The following is an 18499-nucleotide window of genomic DNA, read 5'->3' as shown; positions in this document are numbered from 1 at the left end:
TTGGGATATCGCAGCGCGCACATCTCACCCAGAAAACTGCAATGGGAGCAAGCCCTGCTGCTTTACTGTCCTGTTATTTAATACGTATCAGCACATTTCCTAGAAACAGGCTCGCAGCAGAGGAGATGTTCTTGGCTTGCTTAAGGGTGTTTCTCCAGTTTTTCCTGGAAACCCAGAGAGCAGAGATGTGGGACTGTCACAGGAAAGGATAAAAAACAACTGTTGATTATTTGGGAAAAGAATTGCCAAAAGCAGGCTGTAACATGGGGGTGGGTGGATGGAATTGGGTCCGGCCCCAGGTCAGTGATAACTGCTGTATGCCACCACACTGGGAAAGCATCTGGATGCTGATGCAGAGACCTTTAGATTGGTGAATATCAAATACCCCCAAGGAGCCATCTTTGGGGCGCTTGATGTGTGGTTTTGGTATTATTGCTTAATTGTTTAGACCATTAGCTCCCAGGGCTAGAGCTGGGACCTCCTCCTTCTCCCGCCTGCAGCACTGGGGCCATGCCCCTTCCCAGCCTTCCCACCACCCTGGAGTGCAGCAAACTTTTCCAGCAGCAACCAGGGAACTGTTTTTAAGTCTTTATTGCATCTGCAGGAACACATCTACAGGGAGCTGTGGGCTTGGTGGCACCCTCAGTGGCTGTGCATCCTCCATCCGAATTCCCTCATGCTCCTTTCGACGTCCTGCTTCCTTGCATGCCCTGAAGAGCTCAGCCTCAGGGTGCATGGCCATGACCCCTTTTCCCCAGCCCTGTACCTCCCCCTTCCATCCGTGTGTGGCCAGAGGAGCATTCCCTGACGCCGGCATACCTCAGGGCACCTAGCCCAGCAGGCAGGACGCTCCATCACATGCGTTGCCCAGCTCCGAGCTCACCTGGAAAAGGGGGATACAGAGCCAAGGGGCAGCCGTGGGCACAGGGGTGGCCACCAGTACGGTGGGGTGTGGTGGGGGCATGGCTTTACCTTGGAGGCGCAGAACAAGGGGGGTGAGTTGTGGGAACAGCAGGTGGAGGCGAAGTCAGCTCGCTGCTCCACCAGCTGCTCCAGCAGCTCCGGGCTGGCCGCGGGCATTGTCTGCGTCAGGCTCTCCCGCAGCCTGCGGCGTGGGACACAGGAGATTAGGTACCCACATGGCATTTGGGGGGGCTGGCATGTGAGGATGGAAGCGGGAGCAGGGCTGGATGCCTCATGAGGGATGTGTTATATGTTTCTATGTATTTTGCTGCTCTTTAAACTCAAAACCACTGTCTCCATCCATGCATCATCAGAATTTTGGCCAAATTCCAATTGCATCTGCTGATCCAGTCTGGGAAGAAGGAAGTGCTTACCTCTTCTTGAAGTCAAGGAAATTTAACTCAGTGTACTGCCTGCAGAGCCTGTCGGCCTTTTCCAGGAAGGGCGGCAGCTCTTGTCCTATCTGCTGGCGCTGCGTGGCAGAGGATGGTTGTAACCAGGCTGGGAGAAGCCTCTGTGGGGTTTTGGGGTACACAGAGCTCGGGAGGGCAGAGCAGGGTGGGCCAATGGAGCCATCCTCACTGCTCACCTTGCTGTCCAGGCAGGCAGAAGCATCCTTGGCAGAGCAGCACTCCTCCCTGACTTTTTCAGAGGCATCGTATAGCTTGCTGAGGAAGACGTCGGGGACGTTGGTGTGCCTCCGTGCCAGCTCAAACAGGTACCTGGAGCAGGGAAAATGAGTTGTTGGATGAGGTTTTATTCCTTATGCTGCTCACCTTTGTGAAGCCCCTGGAGGTGATACCCCAAGGGAAGAGAGGATGCTTGCCCGTTATGCTAATAATAATCTATCCCAGGTGAAACCAGGACATAATCAAAGCATACAGTGAAGGTGAAGGGAGAAGAAAGGGTGAGCAGCTCAGCCCCACAGGTACCACTCACCTCTTGGCGTGGCGAGCCGCATCCTCGCCGCAGAGCTGCTTACTTGTTGGTTTCTGCACCTCGGGCAGTTTGGAGGCAAGTGCTGGTGGCAAGGCGGAGATGCAGAAGTAGTTCTGCATCAGGTTTTTGCCCTTGCAGCAGTCGGCAAACCTTTCATCTCGGGCCGACAGCACGGCACAGACTTTGGTTGTGTGCTCCGATAACTGCAAAGAGGGGAGCAGAGGGGGTGTGGGGATGGTGGGGCTGAGGACCCCTCACCATGATGGGGTTAACTCCCACAGCCATGCTGTGGCCTGGGAGGCGGTTTTGGGGAGGGCTCCAGGCTCCCCTACCTTCTTCTGCATGCAATCCTCAGCCACTGAGTCGCAGCACTGGGAGAACACCTCGGCAGCATCTTCCGACAGGGGGGAAAGGTCCTCAAAGGAAGCACTGGGCATCTTCTGAGCAAGTGAGGTGAGGTAGCTGGGGGCAGGCATAAGGTGTATGAGGGGCTTTGAGAGCTCAGCTCCCCTTTCCCCTGTGACAGCTCTGAGCAGGGGTTTTGCCATGTAGAGATGCAGGATGGAGGTGATGGGGAGCCACAGGGCTTGCTCTGCACCTCTGCTGTCCACAGAGCCTTTCCTGGACAGAAGGACAGAAAAGGCCGTTTCCCCTTTACCTGAAGGTGAGTTTGTCCTTCCCATATGCCATGAAGCGGGAGCAAGCCCGGTTCGACATCAGGGTGAGGAGGGAGAGGGATTTCCTTTCCAGTTTCTGCCACAAAAAGAAAGATGGAGATGTCATCAGAGGGAAACACAAGCCCTTCCCCGACACCTCTCCTTGGTGCTCACCCAGGTCCCTGGGGAGTGAGGACAGGGACAAGCCCAGTGATTCAAAGGGTCTCACCTCCTTCAGGAAGCAGGTGGTGGGCATGGGGGAGATGCAGCATGTGGAGACCATGGAGAGAAAGGTCCTGGTGGAGCCCAGGAGCACGGGCAGGGGTGCCTCACTGTAGCTGCTGGCGTACTCATACAGAAACCTGCAGCAGAGGTGGATGAAGAGACCCAGCACCACGGGGATGGGTTCAGGATATCATAGGGTCATTGAATCACAGACTGGTTTGGGTTGGAAGGGACCATAAAGCTCATCCAGTTCCAACCCCCTGCCACGGGCAGGGACACCTTCCACTAGAGCAGGTTGCTCCAAGCCCCTGTGTCCAACCTGGCCTTGAACACTGCCAGGGATGGGGCAGCCACAGCTTCTCTGGGCACCCTGTGCCAGTGCCTCAGCACCCTCACAGGGAACAACTTCTGTCTAATATCTAACCTAAATCTCCCCTCTGTTGTTAGGTTAAAGCCATTCCCCCTTGTCTTGTCCCTACAGGCCCTTGACCAAAGCCTCCAGATTCTTTGTTGGCCCCTTTAGGCACTGGAAGTCTGGGGATTTGGGCATTAAGGCTGCCTGGGGATGGGAGCCCTCTCCAGATACCACCCCATGCTGCTGGCTTATGGCACCAAGCCATTGAGTGGCCTGATGGCCCCTCTGCAGCCATTCACACAGATGATGGCACCCCTCATCCCTTGGGTTAAATCCCATTCCTGGGGCCTGGGCAGGTGCAGGACACCACAGCACTTTGTTCTGATGCACTGGTAGCCCCGTGGCCACCAAGAGCCACATCAGCGATGGCAGAGGGACAAGACCAGGAGAGGCTGGCTTGGTGAGACCAAGTGCCACCCCCAGCCCGGCATACCTGTCGGCAAAGTCCTTGGGGTCCTTCTTGAAGGCCTGGCAGATCTCTTCGTTGGAGGGCTGGAGGTAGCGGGGCAGCTCCTGGGGCGGGTGCCGCAGCGCAGCCAGGCACAGCTTCCGCTCCAGTCCCTCATGGACACAGCAGCCGGCCGTGCCGGGGTGAGGTGGGAATGGTGAGTCCTTGCTGCAGGACTTGGTTGAGAGAGCTGAGGACTGTGGGTAGGAGAGGAGGTTATGCGCCAGAGGCCATCACATCACATTCCATCCCACCCCATCCCATCCTTGCTTTTGGAGTTCATCACCCAATTTTGGTCAACCTCACCCCAGCATCATAGCAGGAGGCGTCGGCACTGTCGGCGCAGCAGTTCTCAGCGAGGGAGACAATTTCACGGACAAGGTGGTTGATCTCCTCGAAGGTGGCATTGGAATATTTCCTGCTGTTGGCAATAATGTTCCTGGGGGCAGGGAGCAAGGGGAGGATGAGCGGTGGTGTGTTCCTCTCTCATGAAACAAACCTCACATTGCAGCATTGTTCTGCCAAAGCAGGTTTAACACCATCAGCCGGAGAGGAGCAGCTGTGGTGCTGCAAGGAATACCAGTGTATTCCTTGGAAAACAGCCTGGGAATAAATTTTCCCTTCCTACTATTATTTTTCTTTAATTATTGGGTTTTTTTTGGTCTTGGCTTAGGTGCTGAGTGTCCTGGGAGGGTGAATACAGCAGGAGGTACCTACAGGGTTCGGAAGTTCTCCTTCCCCAGAGTCTTAAACTCCTGGCAGACTTTGTCCCGGACATAATCTTTACCTGTAAGGGCAGGAAAAGAAGGATTTGTGAGCAGGATCTGCACCTTGAGTAGTGACTGGGGAGCTGGGACCAGGCATGGGCTGGGATTTGGGAAGACGCTGGCTTTGCTTTTCCCTGCAGTATCACCTCCTGTGCCCTTCTCTTTGGGCAGCAACAAAGACACATTTCTCCTTCATTCTCCTTCAGAAAATAACTGGGTTTTTTTGCTTTTTGCCAGGGAAAACGATCATTTGAGGAACAACCTGTTCCCACTTGACCCCTTATTTTTCTCTCGCTTTCCACTTCCCTCCCTGGCACTCGCATGGGAAGGAGGGATGCTACACCACCACAAACCATGGTCCAACCATTATGTGCATTCCCCCTTCTCCAAATTGACCTTTCTGGGTATTTGCAATGCATGTTGTTGGTTTTTCTGGCAGGGTCTGGAGGCAGGACCATGGAGGTCAGGAGCACTCAGCAGTGAAGACATCCCCAGTCTTATCCCTGGAAAAGCGCTATTGATTTTTGCTATGATCCACCTTGGTTAGACTTTGATACCAGCAGGGTAAATACTGATACCAGTATTTACTGGTATTACAGCATGGAGCGAGGTCATGTCCCCAAACCCAAGGGGTTATGTGGCATTACAGCAAAGGTCACATTGCTTTGGTGGGAAAGAAAGAGTAATTGGGTTTTTGCAGGGCTGGTAACAGTGGGGAACAAGGGGAAGATGAGCTAAAACACAGTTCTCTCCCTCAGGGGAACAGCAGCTGTCAGTCCTGCCCAAGTGCCAACTCTCTGCATTTCTTTTCGTTTTCATAAAGCCATGTGGGAGAAGTAAGTTTTGGGGGCTTTTTGGCTGGTGGGTGATTCCCTGCAGGGCAAGGGATGGCACAGGGCATCCTTGGCATCCAAGGGGTGGGTTTTGCAGCCAAAGGGTGCTTGTGAAGGGGTCAGGAAGTCTCGTTTTCACTTGAAAGAGAGGAAAATCCCTGTGATGCTGTCCTCTCCCTCCACTCCAACCCCAGCATCTTCCCCACTCAGCTCCCCCAGCATCACCCCGAAGAGGATTCCCAGGAACCAAAACATCATCCCACGCTTTCCCATCCCTCTCTCGGATTCCTGTTCAATGATTTGGTACTGGGCACCGAAAATCTCCAGAGTTGACGGACCCCTCGACCCTGGGGGAGAGGAAAGCCCCATAGAGGTGATAGATGCCCTTACCTCGGTGCTCGGCGTGCACGGCGGATACCAGCAGCAGCAGGGCGAGAGCTGTCCTCATGTTGGGGCTGGTTTCCCTCCTCCTGCTGAAAAGCAGCGCTGGGAAACCCATCCCAAGCATTTATATGGAGGCAGTGCTAATTGCAGCGTCAATGATTAATGCTGGCAGCGGGGCAGAGGGCGAGCACCCTTGGCCTGCAGGCCATAGCCTGGGTGCCAGCGCCTCCAAAATCAGACTCATTTGAATTATTAACCCGGCAAAAGGGGGATGTGCTGCTGGGTTTTGTGAGCCTTAGCAAGCAGACAGCGGGCACCATGGCCTGAGCCTGCTGCAGAATAAATATCTAGCAAATACCACCCCAGGTTAGCCATGTTTGCTGAAGCAAAACCTGACTTGAGCAACCAAATCCCAACTATCTGTTTTCCCAGGCAAGTGAATGGACAGTTTGCAGATGTTTGAAGCAAGTGGCATTTGAGCTGGTTGCTGCTACCCTCTGAATATTGCAGTGGTGGGCTTGTTTCTTGGGACAGACCCACGATAGCTGGGGTCTAGAGGTGGCTCTGGGTTAAACCAGAGGTGACCAGGACTCTGTGCACATCCAGATGTGTGCAGAAGTGGGTTTTCCTGCTTTTACTGCCACTATGGGTGCTTTTTCCCTTTGAGCAGCTCCACTGAGGTGAATGTGCCAGCTGAGATGCTCTTCAGTACAGGGACAATGTTTTTAGGCCTGGGAAATAATAAAAGCAGAAGCAGCAGCATAGTGCAGGTGAAGGGGAGCGTTCAGGGCATTCCGAGATCAGAGGAGGATTTGATTACATAGTGCTTGCAGAAGAAACCTGGGTGATGGGCTGTTTGGGTATAAACACAGATACTCAGCCTGCTTTGTGACTACCCTGTGTGAGTCAAACTGTAATTTCCCAGTAGCTGGCTGTTGAATCACCACCAATTCAGCTTGTTTTGTACAAAACCATGGGTATGGGTTAAACCAGACAAAGAAAATTGCTTGTAAAATCACTGCAAACCCTGGGGGATGCTTAACAGCTCCTCAGAGGGTGAGAAATGATGAAAACTGGTGGTGTGCTGGCGGTGCGCCCACTGGTGCTTCTATAAACTAGAAGAAGAAGGCCAGGTTGGATGGGGCTTGGAGCAACCTGCTCTAGTGGAAGGTGTCCCTGCCCGTGGCAGGGGGTTGGAACTGGATGAGCTTTAAAGTCCCTTAAAACAACAATCCATTCTGTGATTCTATTCTATGATTCTGTAAGGTGTACGTGTATGATGCCCAGCCACAGGACCTCCACATATGTAAGGTATGTAAACGAGACACTCCATACACAACATTTCCCTTCTTCGGTCTCATCTGTACAGCAGGTGAAGTTAATGAAGAATTAGAGAGAGAGAAATCCAGGCAAGACTGATGAACACATCAAAAAAAACCCAAGCGTAGACAGAAACACCAGCTTAATGTGGGTTCTCGTATCTAACCTAAAGGAAGAAATTCTTTAGTGTGAGAGTGGCCTCATGGTAAAACCATGTCAAGGTCAGGCTTGCCTCTATGGCTGGTGTTTCCCCAAGTCACAGCTCCCGCGTGGGGATGCGCAATGGGCACGTGTGCTCAGGAGCAGGCACACAGACCCTCCAAGCCATGCTGGAGGACAGAAATACACTTATTTAGTTTAAAAAAGTAAATTTTAAATAATTGGCATCCCTTAGAGTTACAGTATCGTGTTCAGTGTGCTCCTTGCTCAGCTTTACGTCCTTAGCATGAGCAAGTAGATTTGCTGAAGCCTTAGCCCATAAGCCATGGACTTTCACCTAGACACACGTTTGGCTGGGATTGAGTCAGTTCTCTCAGCAATCTTGCTAGAAGGTGGTACATGCTGTGTTTTGTCCTTAGTGTGAGAAGAATGTTGTTAACACAAAATGTTTATCCAGAGTCTAGGACTTTTGTAGTGTCCCGTGCTCTGCCGATGAAGCACAAACCAGAAGATAAAGAGCTACCACTATCAGCAGGAGCTGCAAATAAACAAGGTAAGAACAGTTCATGGCCTTTATGGAGGCAGAGGAAGAACCCTGTAAGGTGTTGGAAGACCCCAGGCCAAAAAATCAGGAGCGAGGAGTGGAAAGGGGAACCCATGGGCTCACTGGAGCTGCTGCTGCAAAGGGCCCCCAGTTCCAGCAGGAAAAGCCTTGGGTTGCAGATGTGCAACTCCTGGATGGGCTGTGAGTGCTTGGGGAGCGGCTTCTGCCTTGACAGTCTTCACCTCAGAGGTGGAGTCTAGAGAAACTTCGGGTTTAACCAAGTCTAGAGAAACTTTGGGGGTTTAACCCAGTGGAAGAGATGCTGGAGACCTGATCGCTGCATACAGACATGTAGCAAGGAATTGTAACCAAGGCAGAAACTCCAGCAGCTTTAATCAGCGTCTTGGGAAGATGCTGATGATCTCTGTTCAAATAGAAGTCTTTTTCAGGTCTTTAAAAGGCACAAAGGGAGTTCAGGTTTAGGTATCTTGGTATGAAGGCAGTGTAAAACAGGTCTGGCTTCTTCCAGGGGCTTCACACTTTCATTCATGTGGGTTTTTTTCCTAATTCTATGGAAGAAAGACAGGCAGCTGCTGCTGCACCAGCAGGAAGGAAGCAGAGAGCACAGCAACTCTGGGTTTTCAGAGTTGGGAAATTGGAGGTACACAAAAGATCCTGTGCAGGAACACAAGGCTTTAGAAGGATCAATTGGCAAAATCACATTTTATTACTCTGATAAATAAATCCCCATCTGCCAACCCGCAGAAGTATCTGCCCTTATTTATTTCTTGCCTTTCAGGCTCTGAGCAGTATGGCTTTGTTGGAATGGTTGAGTTTTAGGATCCTGTGACTGTGCTAACATGCAAGAGAAATCCCCATCCCTATTTATGGAGCATGTTCTGCAGACGAAGATGATTCCCAGGCTGCTCTGGGACAGATTCATTTTAGTTACAGAGATTTGCCAGAGTAGCTAACAGTTTCTAAAAAATAAAATGGGAGGGGGAGAGGAAAAAGACTCTTTTCTTTCTTCCCCCGCCCCGTTTTTCCCTCTTTTCCCTCGTTTATTGCATGTCTTTCAGCTGGGGCAGCCCCCCAGGTGTGGCCCTCCCGGATGATGGGAGAGGACCCGCACCTCGGGGCAGAGAGAGGAAGAGGAAGGTGAGGAGGAGGAGATGTGATGGTGGGTGCAGGCCGGGGGAGCAGCCTGGGTCGAGCCGGCTTCTCGCTGCTGGGGTGGGCCATGGGAAGCGTCGCCCCGTGCCCACCATCCCCACGGAGCCGCCTTGGACTGTGCCCCGGGACGCCGGCTCGGTAAGCGGCGCTCCAGGACCCTGCTGCGGCCGAGGGGCCGCGGAGCTGGTGCCACACAGCGGTTCCTGAGGTTACCGGTGTTTGTGTGACCTGTGTTCTGGGGACATGGGGGTGATGTGATGGGGGAGCGAGCCGGGAGCGCGCTGAGCCCTCCGCAGGGGATGGAGCTCGGCCGGGGTCTTCCTGGGAGCAGGGAACGCGCTTCCAGGCTGTCCGCGCACAGCCGGGTCCGTTCTGCAGCGGCACCAGCGCCGGCCGCACAGAGCTCCGCCGGGAGCCTCTGGGTGTCCGCTGGTGCCGGGGCTGGGCTGCCCCCGGCTTTGCTGCTCGGGGCTCTCTGTACGGGGGTCATTGCCCAGAACCGGCCCCGTGGGGCGCCGGATAACGCGAGGGGCGGCGATGGGTCTCGGTGGAAGGTGCCGGGGCCGCTCCCGAGAGCCACAGCCGGGATTAAATGGGAAGAGATGAGTGGTCCTGGTAGGAACCGGTGTGAAACTGGCGTTGTCGGGGCTTTGGCCGGGTATTTCCCCACCCCGCTCCGTGTGTGCTGCCCGGGGAGGAAGGGAGAGACGCGGCGCTGGGTTCGGGGACAGCAGCTCCAGGGCACAGAGACTCGAGCCACGGCGCCGGGGGATGGGCGGGCGGGCGGTGGGACCCGGGGCGGCCCTGGTGGGCGTGGCCTATGGAGCGAGGGGGCGGAGCGATGTGCCCAGTACATCTATAAAAGGAGATGTGGGCGGGGCGACTTCTATAAAAGGAGGGTGCTGGAAGGCGGGTGTGATCGGGTGGGCGGGGCTATGTCCATATAAGTAGCGGGCGAGGGGCGGGGCCAGGCGCTGCTCGGGAGGGTGAGCGCTTCGGGGACAGCTGGTTGTGCCGTATTGCGGCTCCCCGGCGGCTGCCGGCTCTGCCGGGGGTTCCGGGTCTCCCTGGGCCGCTGGCAGGCGCGGAACGCCGGGGAATAAGCCCCGGAGGGTCGGTCTCCCGGCCCCTTCCCGAGCACCGCCGGGGCTCCGGGACTGGGGCGGGTTTGGGGCTCCAGCGGGGGCTATAGCTCAGCAGAGCCGGCCCCGAGAGCAGGGACCGGCCCCGGTCGGTGCTGCGGAGCCGGGAGCGAGCCCCGTGTCGCTGGGATGTGGCTGCTGGGGGGGCTCCGGGCCCAGCTTCCCAGGAGGGTCGAGCCCCGCAGGGCTGGACACCGGGATCAGAGGCCTGGCTGGGCTACCCGAGGGCGTGGGGTTCAGAAACAAGAGATAGAGTCTTACAGTTTGGGGGCTTAAAACCGGGGTCGCTAAAGCCAGATTTGGGGCTCAGAAATGGAAACCAAGCCCCACGTGTTGGAAACTGGCTCATGTAGTCGGTTGTGGGGCTGAAACAGACCAAGTCGTGCATTTTGCTGCTCAAAAGCCAGGTTTAGAGCTTAGAAACAAAGTCCTGTGTATGCATTCTTGAAGTGAGGTGACTCACTGGGCTAATATTGGGGCTCAGAAACACGGACCAAGTCCTGCCTTTTGCTGCCCAGCACCAGAAACCAAGTCCTGCAATTTAGGGGCTCAAATCTATACTCCCTTGGCCAGTTTTAGGGCTCACACAAAAACTCCACTAAGTAAAAAAAGTAAGTAAAAAAGTGCTGCGTTTTGGAGGCTCAAAACAAGGCTCATTTGGCCAGATTTAGGGTTTAGAAGCAGAGACTAAATCAGTTAAGTAAGTCTGTCAAGTCCTGTGTTTTGGGGCTCACAAAGAGAGACTAAGTAAGTAAGTAAAAGTAAGTGCTGTGTTTGGGGGGGTCAGAACTAGGCTTATGTGGCCAGTGTTGGAGCTGAGAAACCAGAGATTAAAAGTGCTGCGTTTTAGGAGCCTGAAACAGGGGTCACTCAGCCACTTTTGTGGTGCATAAAAAATAAGTAATTAAGTAAGTAAGTAAGTGCTGCATTCGGAGGACTCAAAACCAGGCTCATTTGGCCAGATTTAGGGCTCGGAAATGGAGACTTAACTAACTAACTCCCGTGTTTTGGAGCTGAGCACACAGACCAAGTGCTGCGGTTTGGTGCTCAGAAGCAGGATCTGATCCTAACCCAGAGACCAGCCCCATGTTCCGGGGACTCACACCCGGCTCGTGCGGCTGGATTTAAGGCTCAGAAACGGGGTTTTGGCGCCGGCAGCCGGGCTCCCGCGGCCGCGGTCACAGCACAGCCTGGGGTGCCGCGTTCGGGGCCGGGCCGCAGAGCCCAGCCCCGCCGGAGGCCGCTCCCGGGGGAGCGTGAGGCCAAGACGGACGGTACCGCCGGAGCTGCCGCCCGCTCCAGCGTCTTTATCCAACGTCTGCGCGAAACCACCGCCCCGGGGGACCGCGTCCGGGGTCTCGGCGGGGCAGCCCCGGCCGGGGGCAGGCAGTGGCCGCGGGCAGGAGAGGGCAACGCAGGACTTGGGGCCCGCTGGAGGCCCGGCCCCGGGGGCAGTTCCGCGGCGGAGGCGGCGAGGCCGGGCCCCGGCCCAGCCCTGCCGCCGTGCGCGGTCCCGGGGCGGCACCAGCCTGTCCGGTCTCCCCCGGCGGGGCCCAGGAGAGGCGCGGGGGGCTCGGCCCGGGGCCGGCAGCAGGGAGCGGGAGCCGGGACAGGGGCCGCGGCCGGGGGGATGCCGGGGCACAGCGGGGTGCCCAGTGCCGGTGCCCGGGCGGCTTTGCTGCCGGTGAGCAGCGCACAGAGCAGCAGGGTTCGGCGCGCAGCGGAATAAAGCCCGGAGGGGCCCGATCCTCCCGCGGCCACCCGGGGTCGGGCCCGCTCCGCGGGTCCTCCCGGCCAGTTCCAAAGCAGCGCCCGGCCCTGCCGGGGCCGCCCCGCAACACACGGGGGTTCAGCTGGGGGCTGGTTCAGCTCAGTCAGGCCGGATCGGCGCTCAGGATGCTGCTTTGACGTTCACGAGGGTGTTTTGGGAGTCAGGAGGGTGTTCGGGGGCTCAGGACGGTGTTTTGGTGCTCGGGACCCGGGGCTGGGGCTCTGCAGCACGGACTGAGCTGGGCATTTTACGGCCAGAGCCCAAGTCCTGCACCTTTGGGCTCAGAAATGAGCCCCCGGTGGGCGTTTCTGGGGTCAAAGCCAGGGCCGGGCTGGCACCGGCTCAGGGGAGCGGGGGGCAATGGGGAGTGTAGGCTATGGGAGGGGTGTGGGCTGGTGCATGGACTCCCTCCGGAGCGGGGATCTGGTCACATTGGTCCCCGAATTAAACATCTGAGGTAGTCTCTGGGGTAAAAGGTGCTTTTCAGACCCCCCAGTAGCATCCTCCTGTCGCACCCTATCAATGCTTTACAATGCCCACAACCATGATTAACTAATCAGTTACTCAGTACTAAAGTATATTGATTTTCAGGTTATGACAGCGAATGATTTACAACGTGGCGCAGGAAGGAGCGGCAGGTCACACCACTAGGTGTGACCAGCACATAGCGGCCCTGTGCCCGGCTTTGACGCCTTTTATTTCCCCCGTTCCCTCCATGTTCATGCAGCACATTAAGCAGTCGTCAGATAAACATTCCCAGTTTAATTCCAGCATTAAATTTTGATTTTAGAATTCAAAGTGTGGGAGTTACATGTGATCCTGGGGCAGGCTCCTTCCCCTGCCTTTGAGTTCTTCTGTCCGCTCAGGGGTTAGAGGTGCTTTGAACTCCTTAGTCGATGCCTGTAAATAGCGTTAATTACCTTTCACACGACGTTAAGGTATGACGTCACTCTTGAGGTGATGACTTAATAATGAACCCCCTGCCTGGCGCCCTCTGGCGGACGCGGAGCACCACTGCTGAGCGCAGCTCCCCCCGGTGGCTGAGGGGCGGCACTACATCCCCCGCTGCGAGCACCAGACGCCTCTCCACTGGGAACAGCGGGGCTGAAGTGGAGAGAGCGCAGGGAAGCGACATCCCGGTCGCCCTCCGCGTCAGGTCCACGTTCAGCCTTTAATCTCGGTGATAGGGGCGGGGGGGGCAGAGATGATGAGCCAGGGCTGCTCCTCCTCCTCACCAGAGCACACAAACCCATCAGAACTTGTCTTAGTTTCTCCTTTTTGGATTATTTTTGTGAGTTTCTTTTACAATTCATAAAAAGCCTTTGCCAAACCAAAGCGTGTGCTCCATTAAACCTCCGTTCCGTCATGCAAATTGCTGTGGACTTTGACTTCCAAGTTCACCTGCTTCACCTTCCTGCCGCTCTCCCTCCACACATTAACGTTCCGCACGGTGCAGTACCGGCTGTCTGCTGACCTTTCGGCTCCTCGGGGCAGCTCCACCTTGGTGTTCAGTGGATGCTCCTCTGGGGCTGCTTCCCGCTTCTGCCGCAGCTTCCGACGCTTCCCGGTGAGGAGGCAAAGCCCGGCCAGCAGCAGCAGCAGGGCAATGGCGGCAAAGGCGCTCCCCAGGGAAGCACCCGATTGGGAGAAGGAGGCTGCCACGGCAGCTTCCTCCCTCTCCAAGATCAGCGACTTCATGTTGGTGCCGTTCTTGATCTGGTCGCCTTCGTTGTCATAGATCAAGGAGTCGTCCAGCGTTGGCCTCCCGTCGGCACCAACCAGGTCCCTGCGGCTGCGTGGCCTCCAGTGGTGAGCGAGGGAGCGCTGGACGCGAGGCCCTGCCATGCTTTCTGGGCCGATCACATAGATGACCTGAAGGTACCACTGGTGTCCAGCTTCCACCTTGAAGAAAGAGAAGACAGACGCACACATGGTGCTTTATAGCTTTTAGATCAGGTGATTTTAAGTAAAGGCAGAGTTGGCTGCATCTTGTGTCCTGTTCCTCAACTCAAAAGCTCAGCATGGTTTTATGAGCACCCGCCATAATATTTATCACCAAGTGAGGTGTTAGTCTTGTTTCCGACAATGGCAATAATTAATTCAGGAACACCATCCCTGGCAGTGTTCAAAGCCAGACTGGATGGGGCCTTGAGCAACCTGGTCTAGTGTGAGGTGTCCCTGCCCATGGCACGGGGGTTGGAACTAGATGATCTTAAAGTCCTTTCCAACCCAAACCATTCTCTGATTCTATGATTAATATATTTTTAAACAGCTTCTTTCCTGAGTGCTTTGGAAAAAAAAAAATCACAATAAATTCCTCATCTCCATTTTCAGTGCTGGAGTTTGTGTCTTAACTGGCCCTACTGTTAATTTCTAGTCCAATCCTAGCAATGCCAAGAAGGCCCTTCAGCAAACAGGTCACTGAGTTACAAACTGGCCTCTCCCTGGCCCAGAAATCAGGGACTACAACTCGCAAAGTATCTGGGAGAAGTTAGTTTTGGGTGGCTGCTATCATTTGGTACGTACCTTGTACAGAGCATCCACCTTGAGAGTAAATCCATCAACTCCGGGCATGCTGCTTACTGAGTGAAACTCAGACAGTTCCGAAACAAAGTGGGCATCAAAAGGCACATCGTGGAAATACCTGTCCGTCACTTCTGGTTGGTTTCGGTCCTGGAAATTAAGAGAGGCATCAGGAAGAGGAGCACACACTGTTGTCTTACCCAAGGGAGGGCACAAGCACTGAGTAACACCTGTGTAGTGCTGTAGGAATCGGTTCCAAGCGCCCAGTCTCCACACCTACGCACAGGCACGGACTTTTCTGTAAAGGCATAGCTTAATGTGCAGAAAATACTTATGCTTTGTAGAGGCTTCCTACTGTTTTACCACTGATCCGTGTCAAAACTAGGTTTGTAGAGCTGGAGATGGGGAGAAGAGTTTGAACAGCCTGCTCATGTATGCACGCCAAGCTCACTCACACCATTCACATCGCCCTTGTCCAGTGAGGACGTTGGCAAATGTTAATTACAGAGCACGTAGTAAGAGCTGAATCATAGATGGGAAGCTAATCATAGATGTATGCAATTTCTGTGTAACTGGTAAATAAATCTCCATTTATACGCTGCCAGTCTGTCAATTCCAAGCCATAGTATAAGCAGAGAAGGACAGGACACCTGTCCTCCCCATAAGTAGGAATAAAATTTAGTCCCCAGCTCCATTAGGGCAGTGAGAGGCTGAGAGACCAGACACATCACACACAATCCTCACCAAAGCATGGAGAAACACTTACCAAGAGGAGAAATCGGTGTTTGAGGTGCTTGTTGGGTTGAATACAGCCATACTGGGGCCCCTCGTTGTAGACGGTGCCCATTGGGTCAAAGAAAGGCACGTAGCCATCCTTGCCAGTACACAGGTAGACCTTTTCCAACTGCAGTTTGTAAGCAGCGTTCAGGTTTTGTTCAGGGTGCCAGAGTACGCGGCCGTACAGGATTTGCCCTGAGGAGGTTGGGAGAAAACAAGGTCAGGTTGAATTCTCTGACTCAACAAGAGAACCACTGTTAGAGCCAAATGCACCAGGTGACACATGGCTCTGGGTTTTGAAGGGTTTAGACTGGGCTCTGCAGATGGCAAAATACTGTGCCACAGCACATTTGTCATGTCTTGTCATGCTGCTACAGGGCTGTAACATGCTCAAAATACCATTTGTTGCTGTAAAAGAGGTAAAGCCAAATCTGGGATTTACCCTTCTTCAGAGGAATGGAAATTCTGAAGTCAGAAGCATTTTACAAGGGCATGTAGTGATAGGACATGGGGGAATGGTTTTAAACTAACAGAGGAGGCTCAGATTAGACATTAGGAAGAAGTTCTTCCCTGTGAGGGTGGTGAGGTGCTGGCACAGGCTGCCCAGAGAAGCTGTGGCTGCCCCATCCCTGGCAGTGTTCAAGGCCAGGTTGGACACAGGGGCTTGGAGCAACCTGCTCTAGTGGAAGGTGTCCCTGCCTGTGGTAGGGGGTTGGAACTGGATGAGCTTTAAGGCCCCTTCCAACCCAAATCATCCCATGATTCTATGATCAAGTACAAGCAGAAAGGGAAGGAGAAAGAAAATAAATCCTACCCTTTGAAAAAGCTCCTTTGTAATCCATTTCTGCCAGAGACATTTCGGATTTGGTGGGGTCCATCAGAAACACCTTCTCGTTGTTACAGAGTTGAAATTCCGTGTTCAGAGAGTAGACAACGGGGACTGGGCGGTTTGTCTGCTGAAAGGCAATCGGGATCAAAAATCTAAAATTGAGACAGGAAGAGAAAAAGGAGAGGTTTAGTCTGGACACATCTGAAGGTCATGCTGGTGACCCACACAGTCAGCTTCCTTTCTTCCCTTCTGCTTTACTATTTGTAGTCTAGCAGCCCATACTAGGGTGGTAACAGCAGTAGCAATGGTGCAGGGCTCTGCATGGCCAGCTGAAGCCTTCTCACAACATGTTTGATTTTCTTTCTTTGTGGGGACAACCAAAGGCTTGGAGGCTGAAAACCTCTGTGACGGTGCAATCTTTCATGGCCTGCAGTGAGGACGGTCTCGGTTGCAGGGGGACTCCTGAGCCAAAGGGGAGCTTCCACCCCTCCCCTGTTCCCATCCTGCTGCTGTTGTAGGGTGCCACACGCCTGCGGTGACCACCCAAACAACCCCAATGTGCTGAAACTGTCCCAGTGGGTGATGGTGGGTGCTCCTTACCGCTCGGGAGCATGAGCTGTACAGGGTGGGGGCTTGTCTCCAGGCTCTATCCATGGCTGCGTGGGCTGCACAGTGCAGGGGATTAAGAAGATTGTGTACTCTCCAGAGTAGTCCTTCCTGGGAACAGACAGGAGACATTATGGTCACTAAGTGGGATTCCAGGCTGTTCACCCAGCTGATGTGTTTGCCCAACATCCACCTTTTTCTAATTAGTATAACCAGGCAAGACAAAGTGTATAGCAGGACTTCCCCCTCGCCCCAGAAATGTGCATTATCGCCCCAGAAATGTCCATTATCTCCAGCAGTTGCAGGAGGGACAAATTTGACCTGTGGTGTTTAATTTGACCCTCTGTGCAAGGAGCACAGGCTGTAAGAATAAATAGTCACAGACTGGAGAGGGACTTTTGACAAGGGCGGGTAGGCACAGGACAAGGGCGAATGGCTTTAAACTGACAGAGCAGGGATTTAAATTAGACGTTTAGAAGTTCTTCCTTATGAGGGTGCTGAGGCCCTGGCACAGGTTGCCCAGAGAAGCTGTGGCTGCCCCATCCCTGGCAATGTTCAAGGTCAGGCTGGCTACAAAAATGGATTTGCAAGGACATGAACTGATTTTTCCCTCTACTTACACAATGAGCAGAGGAGCGTTTTCAGCCCTGGCAGTGGCTCCCTGTATGCTGGAGCTCAGCCCTTGAGTGAGGCTGGCTCCTGACCACTCCACACGACTGAAAGGGCAACAGGGATTGCTTACTCTGGCCTGGTCTGAAACTGCTCCACTGCTGCTGTTAATTGCACGCATGTTGACTGCTTAAGAACACAGTGCCACGGGAAGCTGCTGGAGGTGGCTGAACCTATAGCTCTCACCTGTTATAGGAGCTGGTTGCTCTCCAGAGCTGGTAGGGAGAGTCGAAAGTCTGAGCACTCCACAGCAGCTGCAGGTCAAACTCAATCCCTCCCAGGTGGTCTGGAGTCATTAAAGAAGATTTGACATCTGGCAGGCTGTGGTGCTCCATGACAAAGAGCCCTGGGGTGAGGATAAGGTGGTGACAGATAAGGCAGAGTATGGGGAGAGCCCTCACTGCACATCTTGGCATAGGGAGGGACTCCTTGTGGGAAGAGGGACTGGTTCTGCTCCCTGTTTTCAGAACAGATCTATATTTGTATGGTGATTTCTTCCTCTACCAGGACTAACATTCTCACCTCTGAACTTGGCCTGCGTTTTGAACTCGATCACCAGCCGGCCATCCTCCCGGATGTAGATCCTGATTATCTGCAGCCGGGCCGACAGAACGCTGTCTGTCTGAATGCCTGCACAGTGCAGCAAGAACAAAGTCACCAGGGAGACCACACAGATAGTCGGTCCTCAGGTGGGCTCTGTCAGCCCCACATAGCTCCAGAAGCATTTGAGAGAGCTCTAAAAAGGTATGGTTTCAATGGGATCATCCTCCAGTCTCACTCAAGCATAAAGGAAGTAAGTATACTGAGTTCCCCTCCTGTGAATGTAACTTATTGTGCATAGTAAGTTATAGGTAACTGTTTCTGCGTACTCCTGGCCTTAACTCCTGAGTGGCCCTCCATGAACCGAGCTCTGCGAGTTCCTCCTCTACAATACTGAAGTGTCACTGCTGGCAGAATATAACCCAAGGTGAGGCACTGTCACAATACTGCTCAAGGCTGAAGGCACAGGTTCGCAGCACACAGAGGCTCCAAATATTGTGGGAAAGGAAAGATTAACAATCTGGAAAATAGAAGACTCACAGGCACAGGATAAACCATGCATGGATGCATGGATGTAACCACCAGCAGAGGACTGGAATGAGTCAGGGCTCACTGCTGATTTAACAAACAATGAGTCAGGAATACTGCTGATTTAACAAACAAGAAGATACTATGGGAAAAGTCCATCTGTGAGAACCTCGAGGTTGAGGAACATGAGTGCAGCTCTCACACAAGAATTACTCCAAATATCTCACAGGGAGCAACCTCTGCCTGGCTGTGGAGACCCGGATGAAGAGAGAGCTCTTTCCTTGCAGC

The 18499-nt window shown here is 54.0% G+C and overlaps 2 protein-coding genes across 2 annotated transcripts in view; both read right to left on the bottom strand.

Moving 5' to 3' along the window:
- Positions 1 to 576: 576 nt before the first annotated feature.
- Positions 577 to 5762, bottom strand: GC (GC vitamin D binding protein). The gene is made up of 12 exons (XM_030478879.1): positions 5637 to 5762; positions 4364 to 4433; positions 3953 to 4085; positions 3632 to 3843; positions 2788 to 2920; positions 2561 to 2655; positions 2235 to 2364; positions 1903 to 2105; positions 1553 to 1685; positions 1338 to 1435; positions 973 to 1105; positions 577 to 883 (listed from the first exon to the last, which is right to left on the bottom strand). The coding sequence occupies exons 1-12, from the start codon at positions 5752 to 5754 to the stop codon at positions 830 to 832; spliced, it is 1512 nt and encodes a 503-aa protein (XP_030334739.1). The 5' UTR covers positions 5755 to 5762; the 3' UTR covers positions 577 to 829.
- Positions 5763 to 12344: 6582 nt separating this feature from the next.
- The window catches only part of FRAS1 (Fraser extracellular matrix complex subunit 1), a 159037-nt gene continuing 152882 nt past the window's right edge, over positions 12345 to 18499 (bottom strand). Inside the window, 7 exon segments of the mRNA XM_030477972.1 lie at positions 12345 to 13641; positions 14266 to 14412; positions 15029 to 15234; positions 15854 to 16020; positions 16469 to 16585; positions 17330 to 17489; positions 17666 to 17773. Of these exon segments, the coding sequence (XP_030333832.1) occupies positions 13087 to 13641; positions 14266 to 14412; positions 15029 to 15234; positions 15854 to 16020; positions 16469 to 16585; positions 17330 to 17489; positions 17666 to 17773 (1460 nt within the window). The 3' untranslated portion in view covers positions 12345 to 13086.

This window comes from Strigops habroptila, chromosome 3, assembly GCF_004027225.2.
Source record: "Strigops habroptila isolate Jane chromosome 3, bStrHab1.2.pri, whole genome shotgun sequence".
NCBI lineage: Eukaryota > Metazoa > Chordata > Aves > Psittaciformes > Psittacidae > Strigops > Strigops habroptila.
The sequence above is the reverse complement of the archived record's forward strand: the minus strand, read 5'-3'. Positions and strand labels throughout refer to the sequence as shown.